This window comes from Phyllostomus discolor, chromosome 7 (genome assembly GCF_004126475.2).
Source record: "Phyllostomus discolor isolate MPI-MPIP mPhyDis1 chromosome 7, mPhyDis1.pri.v3, whole genome shotgun sequence".
NCBI classification, from domain to species: Eukaryota; Metazoa; Chordata; class Mammalia; order Chiroptera; family Phyllostomidae; genus Phyllostomus; species Phyllostomus discolor.
Genome location: NC_040909.2, coordinates 19,880,574 through 19,903,139, shown reverse-complemented (window position 1 = coordinate 19,903,139; position 22,566 = coordinate 19,880,574). Strand labels below are relative to the sequence as shown.

Below are 22,566 nucleotides of genomic sequence, written 5' to 3'. Positions count from 1 at the left end.
CTGGCACACAATAAGGGCTCACTATGTTTTTCCTTCAATTTACTTTTAAATCATGAATGTTACCTATATGAACACTGTTATGACTGCCATGGTTAAAATTCTGCACTTGTAACTAATGTCTCTAAAATTGGGTCACATGAAATCTATAACCAGAAACTGAGAGGGATTTCCTTTCAGACTTCACACCAGTATACCCACCACTCAGAAGATCAAATGCACCCGGGGCTGAGGGAGTACAGAGAATCTAGATAATCACGCTGAGCTGGTAACTGAGGCGACACGCTAAAGCACCTGGCACCTGGAGCTCCTTTAACCTCAGTTTCATTTCCCTCCCAGCACATATGTTCCCTCCTGAAGACACCACATCATTTGATCTAAGAGTTGAGGCGGTGATGATTTAAAATGAATAATCACACTTGCTTCCCAATTCTCCAAATCTGTCAGGTCCCTTAGAGATCTAGAGCTGTACTTTTGCTCACAGGACAATGAAACAAATTACTCCTACCCAAATAAATTATATTCACAAATTCCTATTGAAAGAGTCATTCTGAAAGTGAAATCCAGATGTTAACGTGAAAATTGTAACTTTAAAGTAATACGGTTAATAAGGTTTCAATCACCAAAAAATGCCATTAAAAGGTAAAAAAAAACCCCACCATTTCAGTATTATGCTTAATATTAGGACACTCACAAAATGTTAAGAAGAAAACATTCTGTCAGTGACTAACTTCTGATAAGCCTATGAAATGTAAGGCTCCCACCCAGCTCGGGAAAAATCCAGGCAGTGGGAATGAAAATGAAAGGCTGTTTACCGTTTCCGTCCAGTCGCGTAAAACTGTTAAACACGCGGATCAGAGGCAGGTGTTTGGGGGCACGCCTTCCCACCTCCCTTGCCCTGCCGTCCCCCTGAGCCCTCCAGTTCGGCCGGAGCACCCCGACATCAGTCAGGTGCCAAGTCACAAGTGCAGAGAAACTTCCTCTTTCTTGGGCGGGGGTGGGGCCTGGCCGAAGCTCCAGGCCCCTGACCCGCGGGCTGAGGCCCTGAGTCACAGCCGAGTCCCTAGGCCCCCTGGTGTCTCCGCCCTCCCGGGCCCCGGCCGGGCGCCCCCAAACCCAGGCCGAGCAGGCACCGCGCCCCACCCGGCCCCGCAGCCCCACGGATCCCGCACCCCGGCACCTGAGGATGTTGTCCGCGTAGGTGAGCAACAGCTTGGAGGCTTCCAGAAAGGTCTCCGGCGTGTTCTGGCACAGCTCGGCCACCGCCGGGGACGCGGAGTCCGAAGAGCTGCCCAGTGCCGCCGCCGCCATGCTTGAGCGCCTGCGGCCGTCGCCGCCCCTCGTGTGCCGCGTCCCGCACTGAGCAGGCGCCTCAGCGCGCGGCGGCCGTCCCTGCGGCGAGCCGGGAGGGGCGGGGGGCTGTTCGCAGGGGGCGGGGGCTTGGTCTGGAGCGGGTGGTGTGGACCTGATGGGAGGGGCGGGTCTTGGTCGGGAAGGGCGGGGGTCTTGACCGGTGGACCGGCGTGGGGGAAGGCGAGGTCCTGGTGGGGGCTGGGGTGGGCGCAGGGGTGTGTTCAAAAGGGATTGGGGGCTCTGCCAGTAGGGGCGGGTCAGGGGGCTTAGACCGCGTGCAGGGTGGCTACGTGAGCCTATGGGCGCGTAGGGAGGGGCGGGGCTTGGGCGGAGAACTCGTGGTGCTTGTTCGGGAGGGGCAGAGTCCTCGGCTGGGTGGGCTGGGTGGGTATTCGGGGAGAATCAGGGTTTTGACTAGAATGGGCAGGGGTCTGGTTGTCAGGGCCCGCGGGGCTTCGACTGGAAAGAGTGGGGTTCCTGTTGGTCAGTGTGTTGGATTAGGGGTTTCCTCCGAAGACCTGGTGGTCAGGGCCAGGGGAGGGGTTCTCACCCCCACCCCCACACCCCCGACAGAGGTGAGGAAACCTCCTATGCCCCCATCCTTTCCCCCCAAATAAAACAATCTTACAATTCGTTCTCCAAGATTGTCAGGCCTTTCTGGATAGAAGTGGCGAAAGACTCCAGAAGGAAGGAGCAACAAACGTTCAAAAACAACCGAGTGGCAGTAAAAGGCTGCTGGGTTTCTGGTATGTGAATTATTTCTAGAATTACGTGAATGCTTGAAAATCTCTTGCGTAAGTCCCAGCTCAAATAGCATGATGGCTATTTAAAGAAGTTTCCAAACTGCACTTTGCAATATGGTGTTTTGTGGACTTGGTTTACCCAGTAGTGTGACCAGCATTAAACGCATACACAATTAGGACAAAATAGAATAGAATGCGGGGAGAGGAAAGACAATAAAAATATAGATAGTAAGGGTAAGTGTTGTTTTGTGACTCTGTTTTGCAGGTAGATCATGTGATCAGTGTCATTCCTTTTAGATGATGGATTACAACCTCTATAATCCATTCTCTACCTTACCATGCCCTTGAAAATGTACTTTACCAATGAAATTCCTGTCCTAACCTCAACAAATATTTGTCTTGATCTTATGTTTTTAAGAGAAGTTACCTAAGTAACTTCTTTAACTGTTCTTATTATTTACCTTTTGTTTGCTTTGAAATTTTCTTCTGGTGTCTGTGAGCAAGGCCCTCAGCTATGCCATCTACTTCAGTTACACTTCATCTGGTTATTTGTGAGAAGTTTTTAATAAATGTGTACGGGTTTTAAAATTTTTTTATTTATTTTTAGAGAGAGGAGAAGAAAGGGAGAAAGAGAGGGAGAGAAACTTCGATGGGAGAGAGAAACATTGATAGGTTGGTTGCCTCGTTTGCTCTTTAACTGGGGACTGAACCTGAAACCCAGGCGTGTGCCCTGACCGCGAAGCAAACCAGCGACCTTTGCTTTGCAGAATGATGCCCCACCAATCACGTCACACAGGTCAAGGCTAAATATGTAGGTTTCTAGACCAGCTTCCAAGAATAGTGTGTTTAACTGATAGTACGTTGGGAGCTGCTATAACTAAAATTTTCAGTGACTTGACACAGAGAAATAGCTTTCGCGCTCACATAACAGTTTAGTAATGTACATGTCATTAGTCAAGAGGGCGGCTTTCCTCCATGTAATTATTCAGGGATCCAGGCTCCTTCCACTCCATAGGATAGAGGTCAAATATTTTCTGTAAAGGGTGAAATAGTTTAAGGTTTTGTGGCTATAGGGTCTCCGGCTCAACTATTTAACTTTGTCTCTGCAGTTGTAGTTCCATAGACAACATTTTAAAATGTATACACTCAGCTATGTTCCAATGAAACTATTTAGAAAAACAGGTAGCCTGCTGGATTTGACCTGTAAGTTGCTAAGTTCTGCCATAGAGAGATTTATAGTGACTTCCGTACTAGTTAACAGCTGGGCAAAAAGAAGGCCTATGTGCTTAACCACGTGGGCCTACAAATGACGTACTGCATTTTCTCTAGCCTGTTGTGGGCAAAAATGAAACCACAGCTAGCTAAAGGAGAGCAGGCTGGGAAATGTAGTCCCTCCCTGGCAGGACAGGTACCACGCACCACTCTATAAAGATGAAAGGTTGGGGTCTGGGGTTAAAAATAGCTGTTTCTACCACAAATTATATTCCTCTTAATTGTTCTTTTTTTCCTATTAACACATTCCCATTATTTATCCTTATAATTGTGCACATTTTTAAATACTATATAGTTTTTTGTGGTTTTTTAAAAAACGCAACACTTCAAAAAAATAAAATCATAGGAGGACACCCAGTGTACTTGAGTACTCAAATATAAAGCACGAAAGTGGCGGTGGTCTTGAATTGAAGCAGTGTGTGTGTGTAGGTGTAGGAGGGCCATCCCCCCCTGAATGCCATCCCCTTCGCCATTCCCTTGACAGAGATAATGGCCTTACGGTACTTTTGTGGGGAACATGCAACCACAGTGTGAAAACCAATGTCATAGACTTAATTCCGTGATAATAACATACAGTTCATAAAATCACACAAATCATCATTTCAAGGGTAGTTCAGTAGTTTATTGTTTATTTAAAATCACTTGAAATTTAAATTCATCCAAATTACTCTTTACCAATACTTTGTTAAAGTTCTTGAGTAATTATGGTCTGTCTTCAACACCACCATTTACGAAGCTATTAAGGTAACTTATTATAAGGGACTTGGACTCATTCTTTCCCCCGTCTGCTTCTTCCACTTTAATCAGGCTGAAAATATTTTGATTTTTCAGTTTCTTTTAGAACAAAAATTAAAAATATGAAGCTACCCTTAATCTCTTTATACCCACCATTGTTCAAACAATTGAAGGATGTTCTATATTAAATCAACTTTGAACTTCCATTGCATTCTTTTACTTGATTTTTTTTGCTCCAAAATAATGTTGTTGTCTTTTTTTCAGGATTCTAGCTTTATAGCATACCATCTTTAAAATGGAATAGAAAAAAGAAACCATTACATTTTCCCCACGTTTGGTTTTGTCAAAAGGAAGAAAATACTGAACTCAATAAAGATCATCAGCAAGAGATGTGTTGAAGCCTTACAGGAATTGTTATGGTGATTCACCTTTGTGTGATTGCATGAAGTGATTCACCAACAATTATTTGTTGAGCACCTGTTTTGTGCAAAGTAGTCAGAGACAGATGACAAAAGAGACTTTTCATCTAGTAGGAAAGACAAAAATAATAATACCTTACATACTTTAGTTGATGAAAAAAGTTATTTTGAAAAGCAAAACATTTAGTAAGAAATGCACAAAGCAGTGTCTGTAAACAAGCCAGTATAAGGGCATGTGTTCATTCATTCACTCACTAAGTTTTTATACAGTGGTTACTAAATGCCAAGCACTGTGGTAGGCAATGAGGCAGTGAAGGAGATAAGCCAGGCCCTGCTTTGTGGAAGTCGTAAGTTTATAGCATTTTTTAGACCAGCACCAGCAGCACAAGGAAACTTGGAAAGATTCTCAAGCCCCATCTTTAAATGTGAGGCCCCCCAATATGTGTAGCAACAAGCCCTTCCAGTGATTTTGATGCACAATAAAGTTGGAGAACTAGCTGAAAGGAAGGGGAATTTCATTGTGGACCACAGTTTCATGGAGAGGGAAGAATTTGAATAGTATCCCTTACGTTTGGAGGTTAAGGAGATGAGGAAGGAGAGGATTTCCTAGCTGTGGGAGAACCTTCAACACTTAATCAGGACAGCACCCTAGCAGTGTTTTCCCTTCAACATCTCCCATACCTCTCTTCTGTGCCATTTCCTTATTTCAAGTCCTTATCATCTGTTGTTCAGTCTTAAGTCTATTCCCATGTGCATCTCCACATCCCTCAGATCTACCTTGCTCACTGCTGAGACAGTGATCTTTCTAACCCACATTTGGTCAGGTTGTCCTTCTGTTAAAATGTTACCCACGGCACTCTAAGGTCAAATGGTTTCAGGAACCAGGCAAGTAACTTCAATGTATGAAGTGGCTTTGTTCAACACAAAAAGGAGTAGAGGAGACCCTGGTGAAGGAAAGAAATAGTTGACCATATCTTTGCTAGAGGAATCCAGATTCAGTAAAAGATTGCAGTCCAAATTAGACCAGGACTGCCAGTCTGTCATTTGTGACCTACAGGCTGTAATCTAAAAATCTTCAACATGACACCCAAGATTTTTTGTGATTCTCCCTGCTTTCCTCTCATACTTTTACTGTTGCTTTCTCCCATAACTCAAATCTAACATTGGCCATATTGACCTACTAGTAGTTTATGGCAGACCACCATGTCTCCAGGCCTTCGTTCTACTCCACCTGTCAGAATGCTCTTTCCCACCCAATTTACTAGGCAACCATTAACCCATTTTCAAGATGCAGCTCAAGGATCATGGTTTTTTTTTTTTTAAGCCTTTTCTCAATTTGAAAGGTAGCACTGATCTACTCATCCTCTGTGTTGTTATAATTCTATTCCATTCTTCCATGATAGCACCTGTTGCAGTGGTTCGCACACATGCTTCCATGGCTGTCTCCCTCTATTAGACTATAAACTTCTAGAAAGCAATAACAAGTCCTACTCATTTCTGTATGCCAGCTTCCAGCATAAGGTGGGAGGAAAATGAATGCTGGAGAAAAAGTACAATCAAAGATACAACGATGAAAACAGAAAAAGCTAAAGTCAACCCAAAGATTGTAAGAAGATCAGTTTTGCTGGGTGAAATTCCATTTAATAGAGAATGGGAGCTGTGGCTGAGAAGATAGCTTGGAATAAGATTACAAATAGTTTGAGCAGGAGGCTATGGTAAGTGTAGCACTTTTGAAGATTTTGACAGAGGAAAACACAGTGGTGTTATATAGCAAGGAATATGGTACTTAATCATATATAGCTATCATATATACAGCTATTAAAATATAAAATTTCTCACCCCTTCCCAAATGAAAGATGAGAGGTAGAATTAAACATGAAACGGCTTTTTGTGGTTTGACTTTTTTTGTGTGTGTGTGGTTTGACTTTTTGACAAATTGTAATTGATTTTTCACTTCTTATCCAAAATAATTTTGTAATATTACAAAAGAAAAATAAAACAGCACATTAAAACTGTACATTTCATATGACTTCATCTTTAAAGAAAATGTAGGTCTTTTCACACTATGATTTTAAAATATATTACAAGGAAAAGAGCAAGTTTGGGTACTTATCAATCTTAAGTTATTTTATAACTACATGCATTTATCTTAAAGTAACTATTGTCATTGAATACGGTCATGCTGAGAAGTGATTGGGTCATGGATCAAGAGTGACTTAAAGTCATACGGGGCTTCACTGAACTATTTTAGATAAAATATATTATGAAACTCATTTAAATCCAGTGCTAACCAGATAAAGCTAAACTTGACCCATATTCTTCTCTGGAGCTGGGAAAGAAGGCTGAGCATTCCAGGTGGAAGCAATCAGTTCAAGAGACATTGCCCAGAAGAAAAGCAAAATGGTTGGACATTCAGATGCATATTATATAATCAATCGTTTAAAGAAAAACAGGATACAAAATTCACACCTGTGAGGGTATAAGAGCAATCGAGATGGTTATCTAAATGCCACCTTGCTGATTCTTGCCTCTTAAAGTATTTTCATATTATATTTTCCATTCACAGATTCATAGCCAGCTCTGGGCAAGTAAAGATATTAAATTTTCAGACCCTTAGAAGTAAACTTCTCTACTCTTCTGTTGTCTCTATTTTTGTCAGACATTGGGTGTGGTATTTTGAGCACTGCTCCAGATTCAGCGACAATTTTTAAAAAGTAAAAATAACTATGATTGCGAAAGCAGCATTCATTGTAGAAAATGTAGTGACTAGTGCTGAACAAAAAATAGAGGATAATATCACGATCATTGTACATCCTTGCAGACCTTTAAGAAAAAAAACTAAAAAATATACACGTTTTGGGGTAACTTATTTCTCCTAACATGGTTTCAACATCTTTGCATATTAGTATTCATTATTAGTATTCATTCGTATTCATTATTTTAAACAGCTTCACAGCATTTAGATATACCCACAGAATACACAACCATTTTCTTGGTGTTAGATATTTTGGTTAATTCACTATAATAATTCTGGGAGGTAACATTCATAACTTTAAGGCTTGAATTCCTAGGATTCCAGTAGAATATGATGGTGTTCCTTCTCCCACAACAAGGTGATACGTAGGCATTATTATTTCACAAAACAAATTCCCCTTGTGATGCCATCTTATCCCGTTAGGTGCGAGTTCTAGATTAATTTCGAATCTGTAAGGTTGGGAGAGAGACGATTCGGCCTGCTTTCCCGGACGCCGGCTCCTCCCACTGTCAGATCTCCGCAGGGTGACGCAGGGCAAGGACAACGGGCTGAAGCGGTACCGGTCTTGAGGCGCGCTTGTACCTGCGCATGTGCGGACGTTCGTGTGCGCTTGCGCACTCAAGCATTGTCGCCGAGGACGGCGGCTGCGCCAGTGGTCAGAGTGATATTGAAGGTATTTTGGCTGCTGGCTAGTCTTTCCTCCCTTCCACCGCCAAATCAGGTTGGGCTTAGATCGGGAGAGGGGAGTCTAATGACCTGGGGTCTGGCTGCTTTCTTCGGGTGTGTGTGATCGTGACCGTGCTTGAGAGGAGGTGCGGGGGTTTGGCCACACCCCTTTAATCCTGTCCACGGTCGTCTAGATCTGGAAACCCTGGTTATCTCCGTGTTTTGAAGATCAATGAAGTCTACTTACTCCCACCTCAAAGAATAGGCCTGAAGTATGAGTAGTGCCACTGACACTAGAAATGCCATTTAGAATAAGTAAACCTAGAAAAGGATGTTTCCTGCAGTCCCTGTCGGGCTTGTAGGGCCTTTATATTTTTCATGGTATGATTCCTCTTTGGTGAATCGATTGAATCCTCATTTCACCTCTTTCTTGGAATGTTTGAGGGTACTTACAGTCTAAAAAGAGAGTTAAGTCCAAACAGGTGGTCTGATGGTGATACATACACATTAAAATGTTATAACAGAGGTGTCAAAGTCATTTTCACCAGCGGCCACACCAGCCTCAGTTGCCTTCAAAGGGCTGAATGTAATTTTAGGACTGTATAAATGTAACTGTTCCTTAATATTAAGAGCTCTGTGCTGCTGACATTTAGAAACAAAGTGCTGGGCCAGATAAAACAAGGTGGAGGGCCAGATTCGGACCCCGGGCCTTGTGTTTGCCACCTGTGATGTAACATTTTTTTTCCCTGTGCTCATTAACAGCTCACATCAAGCTCCTGAAACAACACCTCGGATATTGTTTTTACACTTTTAAGCTATTTAAACAACACTACTTCCTGGGCGTTGGTGGTCTGTTATTGGAGTGTGTTTCTGATCATCTGAATCTCAACCATGTTTTCAAACTGCTTGCAGAATGTGCTAAAAATTACAAACCCTCATCTTCTATATTCAGGATTCTTCCACCGATTAATAAGAAATAAAAGGAGGTTTTTCGGATCAGTGCCAGCATCCAGATTGCGCAGGCGGGTTGTCATTACAGGCATTGGCTTAGTGACCCCTCTTGGTGTTGGAACTCAACTGGTATGGGATCGTCTGATCCGAGGAGAGAGTGGAATTGTTTCACTGGTTGGCGAAGAATATAAGAGTATCCCTTGCAGTGTTGCTGCTTATGTGCCAAGAGGTTGTGATGAAGGTCAGTTCAATGAACAAAACTTTGTGTCCAAATCAGATATCAAGACCATGTCTTCGCCTACCATTATGGCCATTGGGGCTGCAGAGTTAGCCATGAAAGATTCTGGCTGGAATCCTCAGTCAGAAGCTGACCAAGTGAGTACTGGTGTTGCAATTGGCATGGGAATGATTCCTCTGGAAGTTGTTTCTGAAACTGCTTTGATGTTTCAGACAAAAGGTTACAATAAAGTCAGCCCATTCTTCGTCCCCAAGATTCTGGTCAATATGGCAGCAGGCCAGGTCAGCATTCGATATAAACTCAGGGGCCCCAATCATGCAGTATCTACAGCCTGTACCACAGGAGCTCATGCTGTGGGAGACTCTTTTAGATTCATTGCCCATGGCGACGCTGATGTGATGGTGGCTGGAGGTACAGATTCTTGCATTAGCCCTTTATCTCTCGCTGGGTTTTCCAGAGCCCGTGCTCTGAGCACAAACTCTGATCCTAAGGTGGCATGTCGACCATTTCACCCAAAGAGAGATGGTTTTGTAATGGGAGAAGGTGCAGCTGTTCTGGTGCTGGAAGAGCAGGAACATGCTATTCAACGAGGAGCGCGGATCTACGCAGAAGTTTTGGGCTATGGACTGTCAGGTGACGCTGGTCACATAACCGCCCCTGACCCTGAAGGAGAAGGTGCCTTAAGGTAAAGTCTTGTTTTTTCTTTTCATCCAAAGTGTTTATTCAAATAAGACATTTCACTGGAGTGTCAGATCAGGGGAACTTGTGCTATCATCTGGTCTTCGTGTCGAGTATCTCTGTTGTTCCATTTCAGACTAAACGAAGTGTTTTTGAGTTCTTTGCATTAACATGTTTTAAGTATTTGAAAGCATTTGAAAATCCATACAAAAGCTGGATTTTAGCTAAGGCCAAAAGTTGTGAAGAAGGCCACGTGTGCCTTTGCGAACTTTTCATACTTCCAATCGTGCCTAACAACTATCGGGCTGCTGGGTCCCACACCCCTCCACTCTGGCCTTTCATCAGGCTTGGACTGTAAAAGTCAGCCCTTCCCTCTAGATGTGTCTGGTCTGTGCTCCATTTCAATAGGGTTCTGCTGTTTTATGTTGGCACTTCCCAGCCTTTAAGCACCCAGGGATATTACTAAAATGCAAAGTCTAATTCTGTAGGCCTAGAGTGGTGGTTGAGCTTCTGTTTTTCTGACAAGTTCCCTGGTGATGCTAATGCTGCTGGTCTGAGGACCACACTTTTCAAAGCAAGTTGCTGGTTGCTGTTGTAGAAGGGATAGTGAGTTAAGTAAAAAAAAAAAGTCCCTGTTAATGTGTTAGCTGGTAGACTAACCTGCTTTGATCATATCGTATTGTAACCAGTTAAATTAGCCAAGGTTGGCAAACCTTTCTGTAAAAGGACAAATAGTAAATATTTTCAGCTTTTGGGCCATAAGATACCTGTCGCAACTACCCAACTCTGCCTTCTAGTGTGAAATCTTCCATAGATAGTACATAAGTGAATGGGTGTTTTCCAGTGAAACAATTTTTTCAACAACAGGCATCTAACCAGGGCCATAGTTTACCGATCCCTGAATTATACTTTTGAGTTTGAGTTGTTGCTATTGCTAGAGATGTGAAGTAGCCAGCTAGTTGAAGAAATAGTTATGTTTAGAAGAAACTTTTGAGCACAGTTTATATTATATTCTAAGCTGCCTCTTAATGAAGTATGTCCAGCCCAGAGCTTGGAACTAAAAAAGAAGGTGTTGACATACATGAGATTTTTCAGTGGTTTTTCCAGGGAAATGTTTTATTTTTGGATTTGTTTGTTTTTGGCTTGGCTTTGAACTTTATTTCAAATTCTTACATCCTGAATAAAGAGGATTTTGAAAGGTTATTTGAAGCACTAAAGTAATGGTGCAGGCATTTTTAGATTATTGGGACGTATGCCAAGTTTTACATTTAAATGTGAGAGAAAAAAATTAAAACATGGTTATAAAATTTTTCTCCACATTTTAAATCTTCACACACACATCCATGCATGCCCACGGGCACACACATCCCACTGATAAAAATTCCTGGAAGAAAAGTTCTTCTAGACTTGAATTAATGTGTGTTTTTCCCGCAAGGGAAAAAGTCATTTCAGATAAATTGAAATATATTTTTCTAGAGATTATAAAATCCGTAGGCTTCTGGTTTGTCTCTCGGATGAATTTGTCCAAGGTGCTGGGGGTGAGTCATTATTCCCAAGCAGATGGCATTCCAGCTCACATGGTAATCCAAGATGGGTTTCTGTTATTAGACAGGATTATTTGCACCCAGTGTCCTTGGATATTTCGTTCACATCAACCATACAGATAATGAATTCGGTGTTAAAATTAATTAGTTCTGATAAATGTCTTTTGTTATTTTATTAGATGTATGGCAGCTGCTATAAAGAATGCAAATATACAGCCCGAAGAGATATCCTATGTCAACGCGCATGCTACCTCCACACCGTTAGGAGATGCTGCTGAAAACAAAGCCATCAAACACCTTTTCAAAGACCATGCCCATGCCCTTGCCATTTCCTCAACCAAGGGAGCCACAGGACATCTGCTGGGAGCGGCAGGGGCAGTTGAGACAGCGTTTACTGCCCTGGCTTGTTATTATGGAAAACTACCACCTACTTTAAACCTGGACTGTACAGATGCGGGATTTGATCTCAATTACGTTCCACTAAAGGCACAGGAATGGAAAACTGAGAAAAGACGTATTGGACTCACCAATTCATTTGGTTTTGGTGGTACTAATGCAACACTGTGTATTGCTGGCATGTAAGACAAATCATTTGTAATTAAGCAATGATTTTTAATGTTATATATAAACTATATGAAGTGAAGAAATCCTATGTTTATGTAAATGCATATACTTACATGTCTTCACCCAGATACCCTTTATCTGTGTCAGGGTTTCTCAGTCTTGGCACTGCTGATGTAATTCTTTGCTGGGGAAAGGAGGGTTGTCCTCTACATTGTAGGATACTCTCTGTGCACTGGATTGCAATAGCAACCCCTTCCTCGGTTGTGACAACCAAAAATGTCTCTGGACATTGCCAGATGTTTTCTGGGGTACAGAACAGCCTCCATGTGAAAAGCACTGATCTGTGTTCTTCTGACATTCTAGATCAAACACTCTTTGTGACATTTCACCTGCTCTTGTCTCTTAAACATTTGGTGAGTAGCCGCTTTGTGCATGGTACAACTGCAGGCATACCATTCCATACAATACATAGGACAGGAATACAAGTATAACGAAGTTGGTATCATTGATCCACATTCTTCGAGTAAAGCAGTCAGCCAGCAATGATCTGCCGTATTTTACGAATCATAAGACACACCTAGGTTTTAGAGGAGGAAAACAGGAAAAAAAATTTGAAGCAAAAAATGTAAAATATTTAATAACTATTTCACCAGTGTAAATGTAAACAGAACTCAACAGCAGCATTAACAACCATTATTCCTCCCAAATTGGGGGGAGGGGGTAGCGTGTCTTATAGTCTGAAAAATGTGTTATTTACCCCTTAGTTATCTAGCTCTCTTCATATTATCTATGCTAAGATTCAGTAAATTAGTGGAATTTTCCTAAATTCCCAAACCATCAGTTCTCTGAAAGAAGGAAGTAAAATTAGTTTGGCATTTCTTCCTCTTTCTGTACTGATGGCAGTACCTAGTGATTAACGGAGATAAGGGTCCTTAGGAAGTGGATCAGAACTTGGTGATCCAAGCCACGTCACCTTGGCCCACCTCTAACCTCACTGCAGCTACGATAATTCTTGTGTTTGCCCCCAACATTTCACCATGAGTGTCGGCAGTACTTCTCCTCCACCTTGAGGCTTTTTCTAAAGCCAGTGCATTCCATTCATCTCCATTGGCTGCAAGTGTTGGGATGGGAAAGGGCACAAGTTCCCTAGAGGCAACTTCTGAGGGATGGGAGTTGGTGAATACGTGTCTCAGCCTCATTCTGAAGGGTATCTAAGATTCTATGCAATTTCTCAAAGGGTTTTCAGTGAAATAAAACTTTAGTATTCACAGTATTAACCAGCTCAACAATACCCACCTTAAACTGGCTTTATTTCCTTCCCTGTCCCCACTCCCTGATTTTAAATCGTGCTTCCAGGATTCACATTTCAGTCCAGTCACCTTGTCTTAGGGTCTGCTCTCTGGAGAGCTCAGACTAAGGGACTTCGTGGTGCAATAGGTGTTTATATATCAAAGGGATAGAGTGAATAAGTGGTTAAATGGAATGTGTATTCCTGCAGAAGTGAATAGAGTGTCCCACGTTTTAATAGGCTGAATATATTGCCTGTCCACTGACCTTGACCACAGCACTTAGTCCTTTTACATCTAGGACTTCAGCCATGTTCATTCAACAATCAGTTTGAGTCTTCATTTTGCACATGTTGATTTGTTCAACTGAAATTTGTTGGGTACTAACCCTGAATCTGGTTTTGTCCTGGCCTCCAATGATAACGTGATCTGTCAGGGGAGGTTTCCTAAAAGAAGCTGAGGCCACAAAGGTGAATAGGTCTCAGCCAGGTTCAAGGGGAAGAGAATCAAGGAAGGTAGATTATTCTGGCCAGGAGAAATGTAGCATGGAAAGGCTAGAAAAGTTAGAACATTTATACTAAATATAAATGCATATAGCCTGTCATGGCAGCAGTAGGAGACAGAGCCAGAAAATCTGGTGGAAGTCAGGTCACAAAGAACCTTACATGTTTTCTTAAGGCTGTAAGAGCAATGGGAAGGTTTGGAGTGTTATGATGGTTTTGTACTGTGCCATCTTGAACAGGCTGAACTACATTTCCCAGAATCCTTTTCACTTTATTTCTTTCTTTCTTTTTGGTTAGAGGGTCCAGTGAGAGATTTTGAAAGTGGAAGTGACGCTCCAGCCATTTGGTAGTTCACACAGGTTGTGGCTTTGCTGGCACACCTTGAAGTGAGGCAGTGGCTGAGCCTGCAGCTGCTTCACCTTCCCCTGACCCTCAGTTTCCGTGACTCCTGGGCCACGTGTGTGTTTAGCTCCATGATAATGAAGGGCCCTAGCTTCTCCCCCTGTACTGCAAAGATCAGAAGCAGCAAGAACAGGTTTCAGTTTGTCAGTGGAACTTTACATCCATCTTCCCAGCTGCGTGCCCAGTGGGTTCAAACTAACTGCAGCGTCAGAAAATCATGGGTTTAAGTAATTGCCCAATTCACTAAATGTTCACTTACTAGGCAAATGCAATCTTTTGAGACCCTGGGGTATGCTGAGTATCTTGTTGATTTTCCTCTAGAGTTTCAAGTTTAGTTCATTAAAAATACTGAAAATATCAGTGAAAAAGAAAAGAAGAAAATAATAGGTTGACATAACAGCCCTACAGAGGCTGTTTAACAAATTCTTATTATTGTGTGAGGTCAAATTCCTGTAACTATCTCTCTATATTTATATCAACCTTAGTGGTTCTGTTTCTTTAATTAACCCCTGACTGACTGATACATATGAAGAAGAATGAGAGTTCCTGGGAGTAATGATCGCATGTTGTTTTAGAACCATCACCCCAGCTGCAGAGTGAAGAATAGATTGGAAGGAAGCTTGCTTCCTATAACGGGATCCAGTCAGAAGGGTATTGGAAAATCCAGGTAAGAAATGATGGTAACCTGAATAATACAGGATATTTTGACCCAAGATTCTTCTGCAGTTGAAAATAGTGTGCTTTTTAAAATCAGCTTTACTCCAGCATCATTTATATTCAACAAAATGCACCCATTTTAAGTGTAGAGTTAAGTGAGTTTTGAGAAAGGGGTACACACACTTGTGTAACTACTACCTCAATGAAAACACAGACCATTTTCATCACTGCGGAAATGTCCTGTGCCCTGTTTTGTCAGCCTCCCCAGTGCCAGACAGTCACTGAAGAGCTCTCGTTCACTATAGATAAGGTTTGCTGCTTCTGGGATTTTATGTAAATGGAGTCACAGGGAACATACTCATTGATGTCTGGTTTCTTTCAACTCAGTGGTTTTGAGACTTATCCATATCATTGAGTGTATCATAATCATTTCCTTTTTATTGATGATTTTAAAAGATTCTTTTATGAATATAAGTATTTTGATTTTTACTTTCCCCCAATCTGTACTGTTTATTTTATAATATTTTCCTTTCACTATTATTTTTAAGTATGTATTGCCTTTGAACAGAAGACAAGAGTTTAAAAAATTTATTTGGACTGTGATAGCTTCTAAAGCAAAAAGAATCCTAAAAAAAAATCACAAATATATAAGGGTACAAATACACAGGGTGCAGCAAAAGTAGGTTTACAGTTGTTCATATGGAAAATACTATAATAAATAATACAAGAATAAACTTCTGTATACTCACAACTGTAAACCTACTTTTGCCCCACACTATCTATCTATATGGTGTAATGTTTATATGGACATGTACATATGTGTATGTTTGTATATGTATATATTTATATATACACATGTTATTGAGAATACTAAAAGAACTGCTGGAAATATGAGAATGATTTCCTAGGGACTAGAGCTAAGAGTGTATGATATTTTGGACCCAACTATCCCCCCAGGATGGGGTTGTAACTGGGTGGTCAGGCCAGATTGCTGGGGAGTAGGGAAGGGGATCTCCGAATTAGTGGAAGAAGCTGTACTTCCCCAGAGAGACCCCTGAGGGGGTGAGCCAGAAATTGCCGAGGGCTGCAGATTAAAGCTGCAACCTGCCAGAGCCTGTGATTTCCCAGAGAGGGGAGGGGCTGTGGGCCGAGGCTTATGTCCAAGGCAACAACAGTAAACAGTATTTGGTCCTAGCAGGCAAGCAACTCTTGTTCCAGTGGAGGAAGTTTGTTCTGAGGCTGTCTGGGACCTAAAAGGTCAAAACACACGTGTATGGTGGTAGCCAGCAAGCCACAGCAGGGCGCGACACTCCGCACTGCGGTGAGACACAGTGCTCCTACGTGTTGCTGGAGACCTTGCCCCCTCGTGGAGCATGGCAGCCAGAAAGAAGGGCAAAGACGAACATGGCTGACGTTGGCCCACATTGATTGAAAGGCCAGACACTCCCTTGGTGCGGGGAGTTTGGGACGCTGGCTTTAAAAATGGAATGCATACAGAATCTGGCCCTCTAGTTCTTTTGGCTTTGCCCTCACCCCACCTGGAGTAGGGCAAGGGAGCACTTGAGGCTTAGTCCTTGCACACTCAGGAGCCAGCTCACAGAGGCAGAGTCCCACTCTGGGATGTGCCTTGCTGGGCACCAGCTCTTGGGTTACAGCGACCCCATGCAGCACAGTGCACGAGACCTGGACTTCTTCCATTCTGTCACCCTGAGAGCAGCATGTGGAGACATGGGCCAGGAACAGCACCAGCCGTGGGGACAAGAGCAGCCTAGTGCTCCAGGACCCAGGGGACTGAGCCCCTGTGTGACCAGCTGCAGTGATCTGGCAGGGGATCCCAGACCCAGGGAGGGAGAGAAAGCTGCTGTGAGGTGATGGTGGCGCTCCAACCCACATGTGCACACCCCAGAAAGAGAGGCCTGAAAGATGGAGACCGGTTTGTGTAGGAATCTCAGGCTCCAAAAGGACAGATAAGGAATGATAAGGAACTTCTGGGCGTGGATTAGGGTTGGATTTCAGTCTTTCTGGGAACAAGGGAATTTCTGCACTTTGCAGAAGAGGAAGGCTTGGAGCAGGGATGCTCCCAGCCCCCTCAAATTGGGAACCCTGTTAATAAAAATCTCTTTCCTTCCCCACACATCTTCATGTTATGCTAATACACCGTGTCAGGCAGCAAGACCCCAGGCTGCCCCATTATAGGCTTACAGTTAAGGAAAAAAGAGAAAAGTTAATAAAAGTAATGAATTAGCTTTTACATGGATTCAGGTCCTCTGAGAAGAAGGCATCAAGAAAGTATTCTCTGCAAGAAATTTGTTGGTGGAAAGGCCTGTAGAGGGTAAAGAGTGGGAGAAGGCAGAGGGTGCCTTCAGACCGGAATAAGAATCTGATACTTGTAAGGAGGGGGTGACAGGAAAGAGACAGGGTTGGGGAGAAGGCAGACTGAAGTGCCATTTTAAGAAAGTTCTTGCCAGGCTCATGGGGAGTTCTTGATTTAAAATCTCTTGTTAAAGGAATTCCACAGCTCTCAGGAATGGGCCTCATTAGTAGCCCTACTGTGGTTGGTCACTGGCCGAGAACTGCCTGGGCACAGTGGGAGACCTGAACTGTGCATTTTTCATGGTCATCTTTATTAAACCACTTGAGGACACAAGTGAAGGCCCTGAGGGAGCTGAATCCCAGCCTAGAGGACTTAATAGATCAGTGGATTCCATCATAGGGCCTTTGGTGGAGAAGGTTGTTGCTTATTTTGCAAATCATTATCTTTATCCGAGTTTTCTCTTGCAAGTATCTATATTATTGCTGTGATATCTGCCCCTAGTGCATCCATATAGCCTCCAAATGAGTCACGGCCATGTTAATGAAACCCCTTCTTGACCACTTAGGGCGCACCGGGAAAGAGGGGGCTTGCAACATTGTAAGCTCCCAAGGACATCGACTGTCAATTGACCAGAAAGCTCCATCCGAGCAATTGGTGGCTCCTCACCCCCTCCCTCCTCCTTGGAATGTAGACTTTGCTCACTGTTCCCACGGTGGGAGCCATTTTCAAAGATGCAGACTGGAGAGAGTACTGTGTTGTTGAGACCATCTGGACTGAATCCAAGACTGAACCCTGTTGAAGCCTCTATATAAACTTTTAAGATTCTGGAAAGCAGGTGTAGAGATCTTTTCATCTTGTGGCCAGTGGAGACAAATCTCATATGTAAGTTCCCTTGCTTGTTAAAACTTCCACCTACCAATCTAGAGTGGTCTACCTCCTTCTCAGGTTTCTCCTTGCCCTCTGTGTACTGGGGCCAGTGTCAGATGTCACCCTGGTGCCTCCCAAACTTTAGAGCCAATACCCAGTGCTCTGTTGTAATGGATTCCATGCCTGCAGGTTAGGTATTCCATAAACCTGCAGAGAGTGGCTCTGTGAGCAGGAAAGGCAAACCCACACCTGATACAGGTATCTATACTTATGAGGATGTACCACTGGTACTTCTTTTTGAGCTAGATTGGACTAGATTCAGAGGCAATCGTAGCTAGATTGTACTGAGTAAAGGGAGGCAGCTGTAGCTAGATCCACCTTGGTTAGTGGGAATCCACATCCTTGGGCCCATAGGTAGTCTCCGTTTCTGCCACTGTCAGTACGTCATTTATGCAGTTCTGGGGTGGCCAATGACCAAGGCTGGATAATGTTAGTTGGCAGGGTCATTTTGTTAGTTGGTTGTTTGGTCTCTCTGCCATAGTAGATGTTTTCTGGTCCGTGTAAATGTGTGATACAAAGCATTTACTCCTCATGAAATGTCTGTATGTCCATCTGCATGTCTTTACTCCAGATATTTTTACCTCTAGCCTTCCAGTCTCATTTTCCAGACCCCTGATGATTGAAGGCCAACCCTTTGACCAGTGCCCAGGAGGAATCTTTATGCATTCTCACTTCTCGGGCTCCCTCTTCTGTACAAAGCAGGTGACCAGATGCATTGTGTGCAGCTCTGCCCATGGCAAAGACTTTCCCTCACCAATGCCTGTAAAGTCTACTCCTTGTTAAAAGGTAAGCTGAGGCATATTAAGAATTTTAAGAGTTTCTTTGAGCAGTTATTGTTTTGAATTGGTCAGCCCCAAGCCACAGGTGGTAAGGAGCACTCCACCGACAGCAGCTCGGGGAGACACTTTCATGGAGGAAGGTGGAAGCCAAGTAGGAAAATTATTGATTGGCTGTTGCTTACAGTCTACCAGCTGTCTGTGACTGATTGTCCTTAGGTTTCTATTAAATAACCTTGATGCATTTATAGGCTTAGATTTTGATTTGTTTATATAGGAGCCACCTCATTAGAGGCACCTCAGTCTAATGGCCTCCTTGTTTAATTCATGTAACACCCTGAATATGGCTGAAATGCATCTGCCATCCATTTCAACTTGAAGGAGTGCAGGAAATATTTAGGAGGCAGAATTAGCACCTGGTAATAATCGATTCCCTGTATTTTCCTTCCCAAATTATTTGCTCCTCCCTTAGTCTTCTGTATTCTCTATTCCTTCCTAGAATATAAATTTCATTAGAGTAGGGATTTTTGCTGGTTATTTCACTGCTGTGGTTCCTGGTGTCTAAAACAGTCCTTGGCACAAAATAGGGCCTTAATAAATATTTGTTGAATGAACAAATGTGTGGATCTCAGAAAATTGCTCTACCAACTACCTGGTTGCTCAGATCACAAGACGAGTTACAGTTATCCTGACTCCTCCTCTTTTCTCTTCCCCACATCTGATCCTTCAACAGTTCCAGCTGATGATATCTCCAAATATGCCCTGAGTGGTTGCTGCTCTTCACCCCCACCGCTGTTGTCCCCTCTCCCCCAAACAGGAGCCAACTTCTTCGTCTTCCTGCTTCCACTCTCCAGTACTTCCCAAACACCATTCACTCATGTTCTAGTTGCCAAATTGATCTTTTTTTATGATATATAGCAGATCACATCATTTTCCTGCTGAAAAACTTCCAATGGCTTTTCATTGGACATAGGCTGAAATTCATACACCTTATCAAGGCCCGTGTGTTGCTTTGTGATCTGATCCAGGCCTCCCTGTCCAATCTCACCTCAGACTGCTGGCATTCAAGACACGTGAGTGCTCTTTGTCTTCCTTACACACCAAGCTCGTTCCTGCCTGTATCCTGGCTCTTGTTCTGGAATGCTGTTTTGTTATTTATGTGCAAAATGGCTTCCTCTTGTTACTCAGGTTTCAGCACAAAAGCTTCTTCGTGGGAAAGGCCTTCCCTAGCCACTCAGTCTGAAGTAGCTATCTCTCTTTCTCCTAATCTCTCTGTTTAGCCAGGAGCCTTGTTTTGTATCTTCATATCTCATATCACTATCAGACACTATGTCCTTTAGAAAATCTTTTTTTCTGGGCCTTTTGATCCCTCTGTTAGAATCTAAGTTTCATGGGAAGAGGAATCTTATCAATCTTGGGAATAGAAATTGTACTCTCAGAACTCAGCAAAGCATGTGGCACACGTACATGTAAAGGCACAAACACAGACAAAGAGACACAAAAATTTTAGTCCCAACAGTGATGAAAAATATCTCTGTTTCAGGAAGACAGCTAGGAAGAGCAGTTCATCCATATTAGAAAACCAGGAGTTGTTATTACTGTCAAGTGTAAGTGCAGGAGTTGGACCTCATAGACATAATTAGTGGAGGCTGAAATGTTTTTTTCTGTCTTTTTACTCAAGACTCAGCTTTGATCTTTGGGACCAATGACTAAGGGTCATGGTTATCTTGGTAGTTTTTTTAGAATTGCTTACAAGCAATGTATCTTCATTTATGTGGTCTTGAACAAAATAAGCCTTTAACTCAGGGTTCAGCGAATTTTTTCTGTAAAGGCCTTGATAGTAAATATTTTTTACTTTGTGCGCCATAAGGTGTCAGCTGCAACTTCTCAGCTCTGCCCTTATAGTGCAAAGGCAGCCATAGACCATACACAAACCAATGCATGTGACAGGATTTTGCCTGTAGGGAGGGGAGGAGCAGATTTTCTCCATGGGCTGTAGTTTGAAAATTCCTCTAACTTTCCAAGGAAGCACATTCTCTGAAAGGTTTAGCTAGCTAACACTGTGTGTCAGTGGAGTATTCAGAAATTTTGCTGTATAACATTGGAAAACTGGATTTTGGAACTGGAATGATAATAATTACAATAACGACTACGTAATTTAGGTAATATTGTTGTCCCATTTTGTGGGTAAGGAATTTGAAGTTTAGTGAAGTTAAAAAGCTGGTCCAAAGTGACACAGTAGCAAAGTGGGGACTCAAGAGTGTCCTCTGAGTTGAATGAGTAGGCTATTAACCTCGTAAATGTACCAGCTGCCCAAAGAGCAAGGATCAAGGTTCCTTCCCTACCGAGGGAGATCCTGTAGGGAGGGGCAGAGCTAACTCCTTTCTGAGCTGCGAGGAGGGATGATGCAAAGTTTGTTAACTGTCTCTTTCTGTTTGGAAAAGAATAAAGATGTGACTTGTTTTGTGTATGCAGGTACTGACATATTTTATTAGAATGTATGAAGTCTGATAACCAAATTCCAACTTGAAAATCAAAATGATCTTTCTCTAAGTATGAATGATGTAGTCTTTCCAGGTTGACTATATCCCCAGTATGTACATTTTGACTTATAATTTAAAAATTCATTGTGGTAATTTAATGAAAAGACCTATTAATTTATAAGTAAAAACACTGATGGCATATTTTTCATTTATCATCAGATGGAATGTGATACATGCTCATTTTAAACAATTAAGGCAGGGTGGAAGAAAATAAGTCAGCCTATTCTCCACTCCCCTCAGACTGGCTAATAACGTTTTATAACCAGAAAGTAACTGAAATGTATGTGGCCAGTTTGGTCTGGTCTAACTTTAGTGAACAGCATTTGAGAACTTCCTTTATCATTTCACTGGTTCATTCCTCCCAGACCAGCCTGTTCAAGATGGCCTGGGGCTCAATAACCCACCTGAAGATCTTGCTTTCCAGAGTGATGTGGTGGAAAGAATGGGAGGTTTGGACTGGGGAGACCTAGATTTAAATCACACTCACTGGGCCTCAGTTTTCTTACCTATAAATGGAGTCAGTAGCACCTTGTATGCAAAAATGGTTTTGAGCCTCAATAAGGTTGATCAGTACACTAAATGTAATCTCTGTACAGAGTGGCTATTATGTTAAGAGATGAGTATGGTCTTTCCTATATTAATAAACTCTTTAGGGGCTTGGTTGCTAAGTTTGAAAAACTTGATCGGTTTAGGGTTTTATTGTTTTTATATCTCTATATCCATATTGATTTATTATTATTTCATCCTTATAACCCGTTATTAAATGGCAAAGAACTTTGTCAAGATAAAAGGCATCATAGTGAAACTTTAGGAATTTCCCCTAAAATAAGTTGTAAGTGGTGTGAAGTATAGAACTTTTAACAAAGAAGCTTATGAAATTTGGCCCTGGCTGGTGTGACTCAGTGGATTGAGCACCACCCTGTGAAGCAAAGGGTCACTAGTTCAATTCTCAGTCAGAGCATATGCCTGGGTTGTGGGCCAGGCCCCCAGTAGGAGGCATGCAAGAGGCAACCACGTATTGATGTTTCTCTCTCTTCCTCCTCTCCTTCCCCTCTGTGTAAAAATAAATTAAAAAATAGTGAAAAAAGCTTATGAAATTCCTTCTATCCTGCCCCTTTTGACTGGCTGAGGCCCACCCCTTCCAAGCAGTAGGGAGGAGGAAGGGTTAGATGACCTCTCAAGGTTCCTTGTAGACTGTGGTTTTGTTTTTTGATGTCTAAAAATTATGCTATGGTTTTGTTTT

The 22,566-nt window shown here is 42.6% G+C and overlaps 2 protein-coding genes and 1 long non-coding RNA gene across 9 annotated transcripts in view; 2 read left to right on the top strand and 1 right to left on the bottom strand.

Annotated features, from left to right (window-relative positions):
* The window catches only part of NGLY1 (N-glycanase 1), a 44,208-nt gene extending 42,795 nt beyond the window's left edge, over window positions 1–1,413 (bottom strand). For 2 of the 6 annotated variants that reach the window (XM_036030588.1, XM_028518127.2), the window contains exon 1: window positions 1,178–1,411. In XM_036030588.1, coding sequence (XP_035886481.1) covers window positions 1,178–1,308 — 131 coding nt within the window. In that variant the 5' untranslated portion in view covers window positions 1,309–1,411. Of the gene's footprint in view, window positions 1–812; window positions 1,023–1,177 lie in introns of those variants that run through there. The other 4 variants (XM_036030585.1, XM_036030589.1, XM_028518125.2 and 1 more) reach the window with 4 other exon arrangements.
* On the top strand, window positions 948–2,317 carry LOC118501581. Its single transcript, XR_004904204.1, has 2 exons — window positions 948–1,198; window positions 1,994–2,317. It is a non-coding gene; the product is annotated as an uncharacterized LOC118501581 (long non-coding RNA).
* Window positions 2,318–7,512: 5,195 nt separating this feature from the next.
* OXSM (3-oxoacyl-ACP synthase, mitochondrial) lies at window positions 7,513–18,930 on the top strand. 2 transcript variants are annotated; one of them, XM_036030590.1, is made up of 3 exons: window positions 7,513–7,947; window positions 9,169–9,814; window positions 11,531–12,380. In XM_036030590.1, exons 1-3 carry the CDS (start codon window positions 7,863–7,865, stop codon window positions 11,931–11,933), a joined length of 1,134 nt encoding a protein of 377 aa, XP_035886483.1. In that variant the 5' UTR covers window positions 7,513–7,862; the 3' UTR covers window positions 11,934–12,380. The 2 variants fall into 2 exon arrangements, with proteins under 2 accessions (XP_035886483.1, XP_028374594.1); XM_028518793.2 differs by having other exon boundaries at window positions 7,835–7,947; window positions 8,703–9,814; window positions 11,531–18,930.
* Window positions 18,931–22,566: the final 3,636 nt, after the last annotated feature.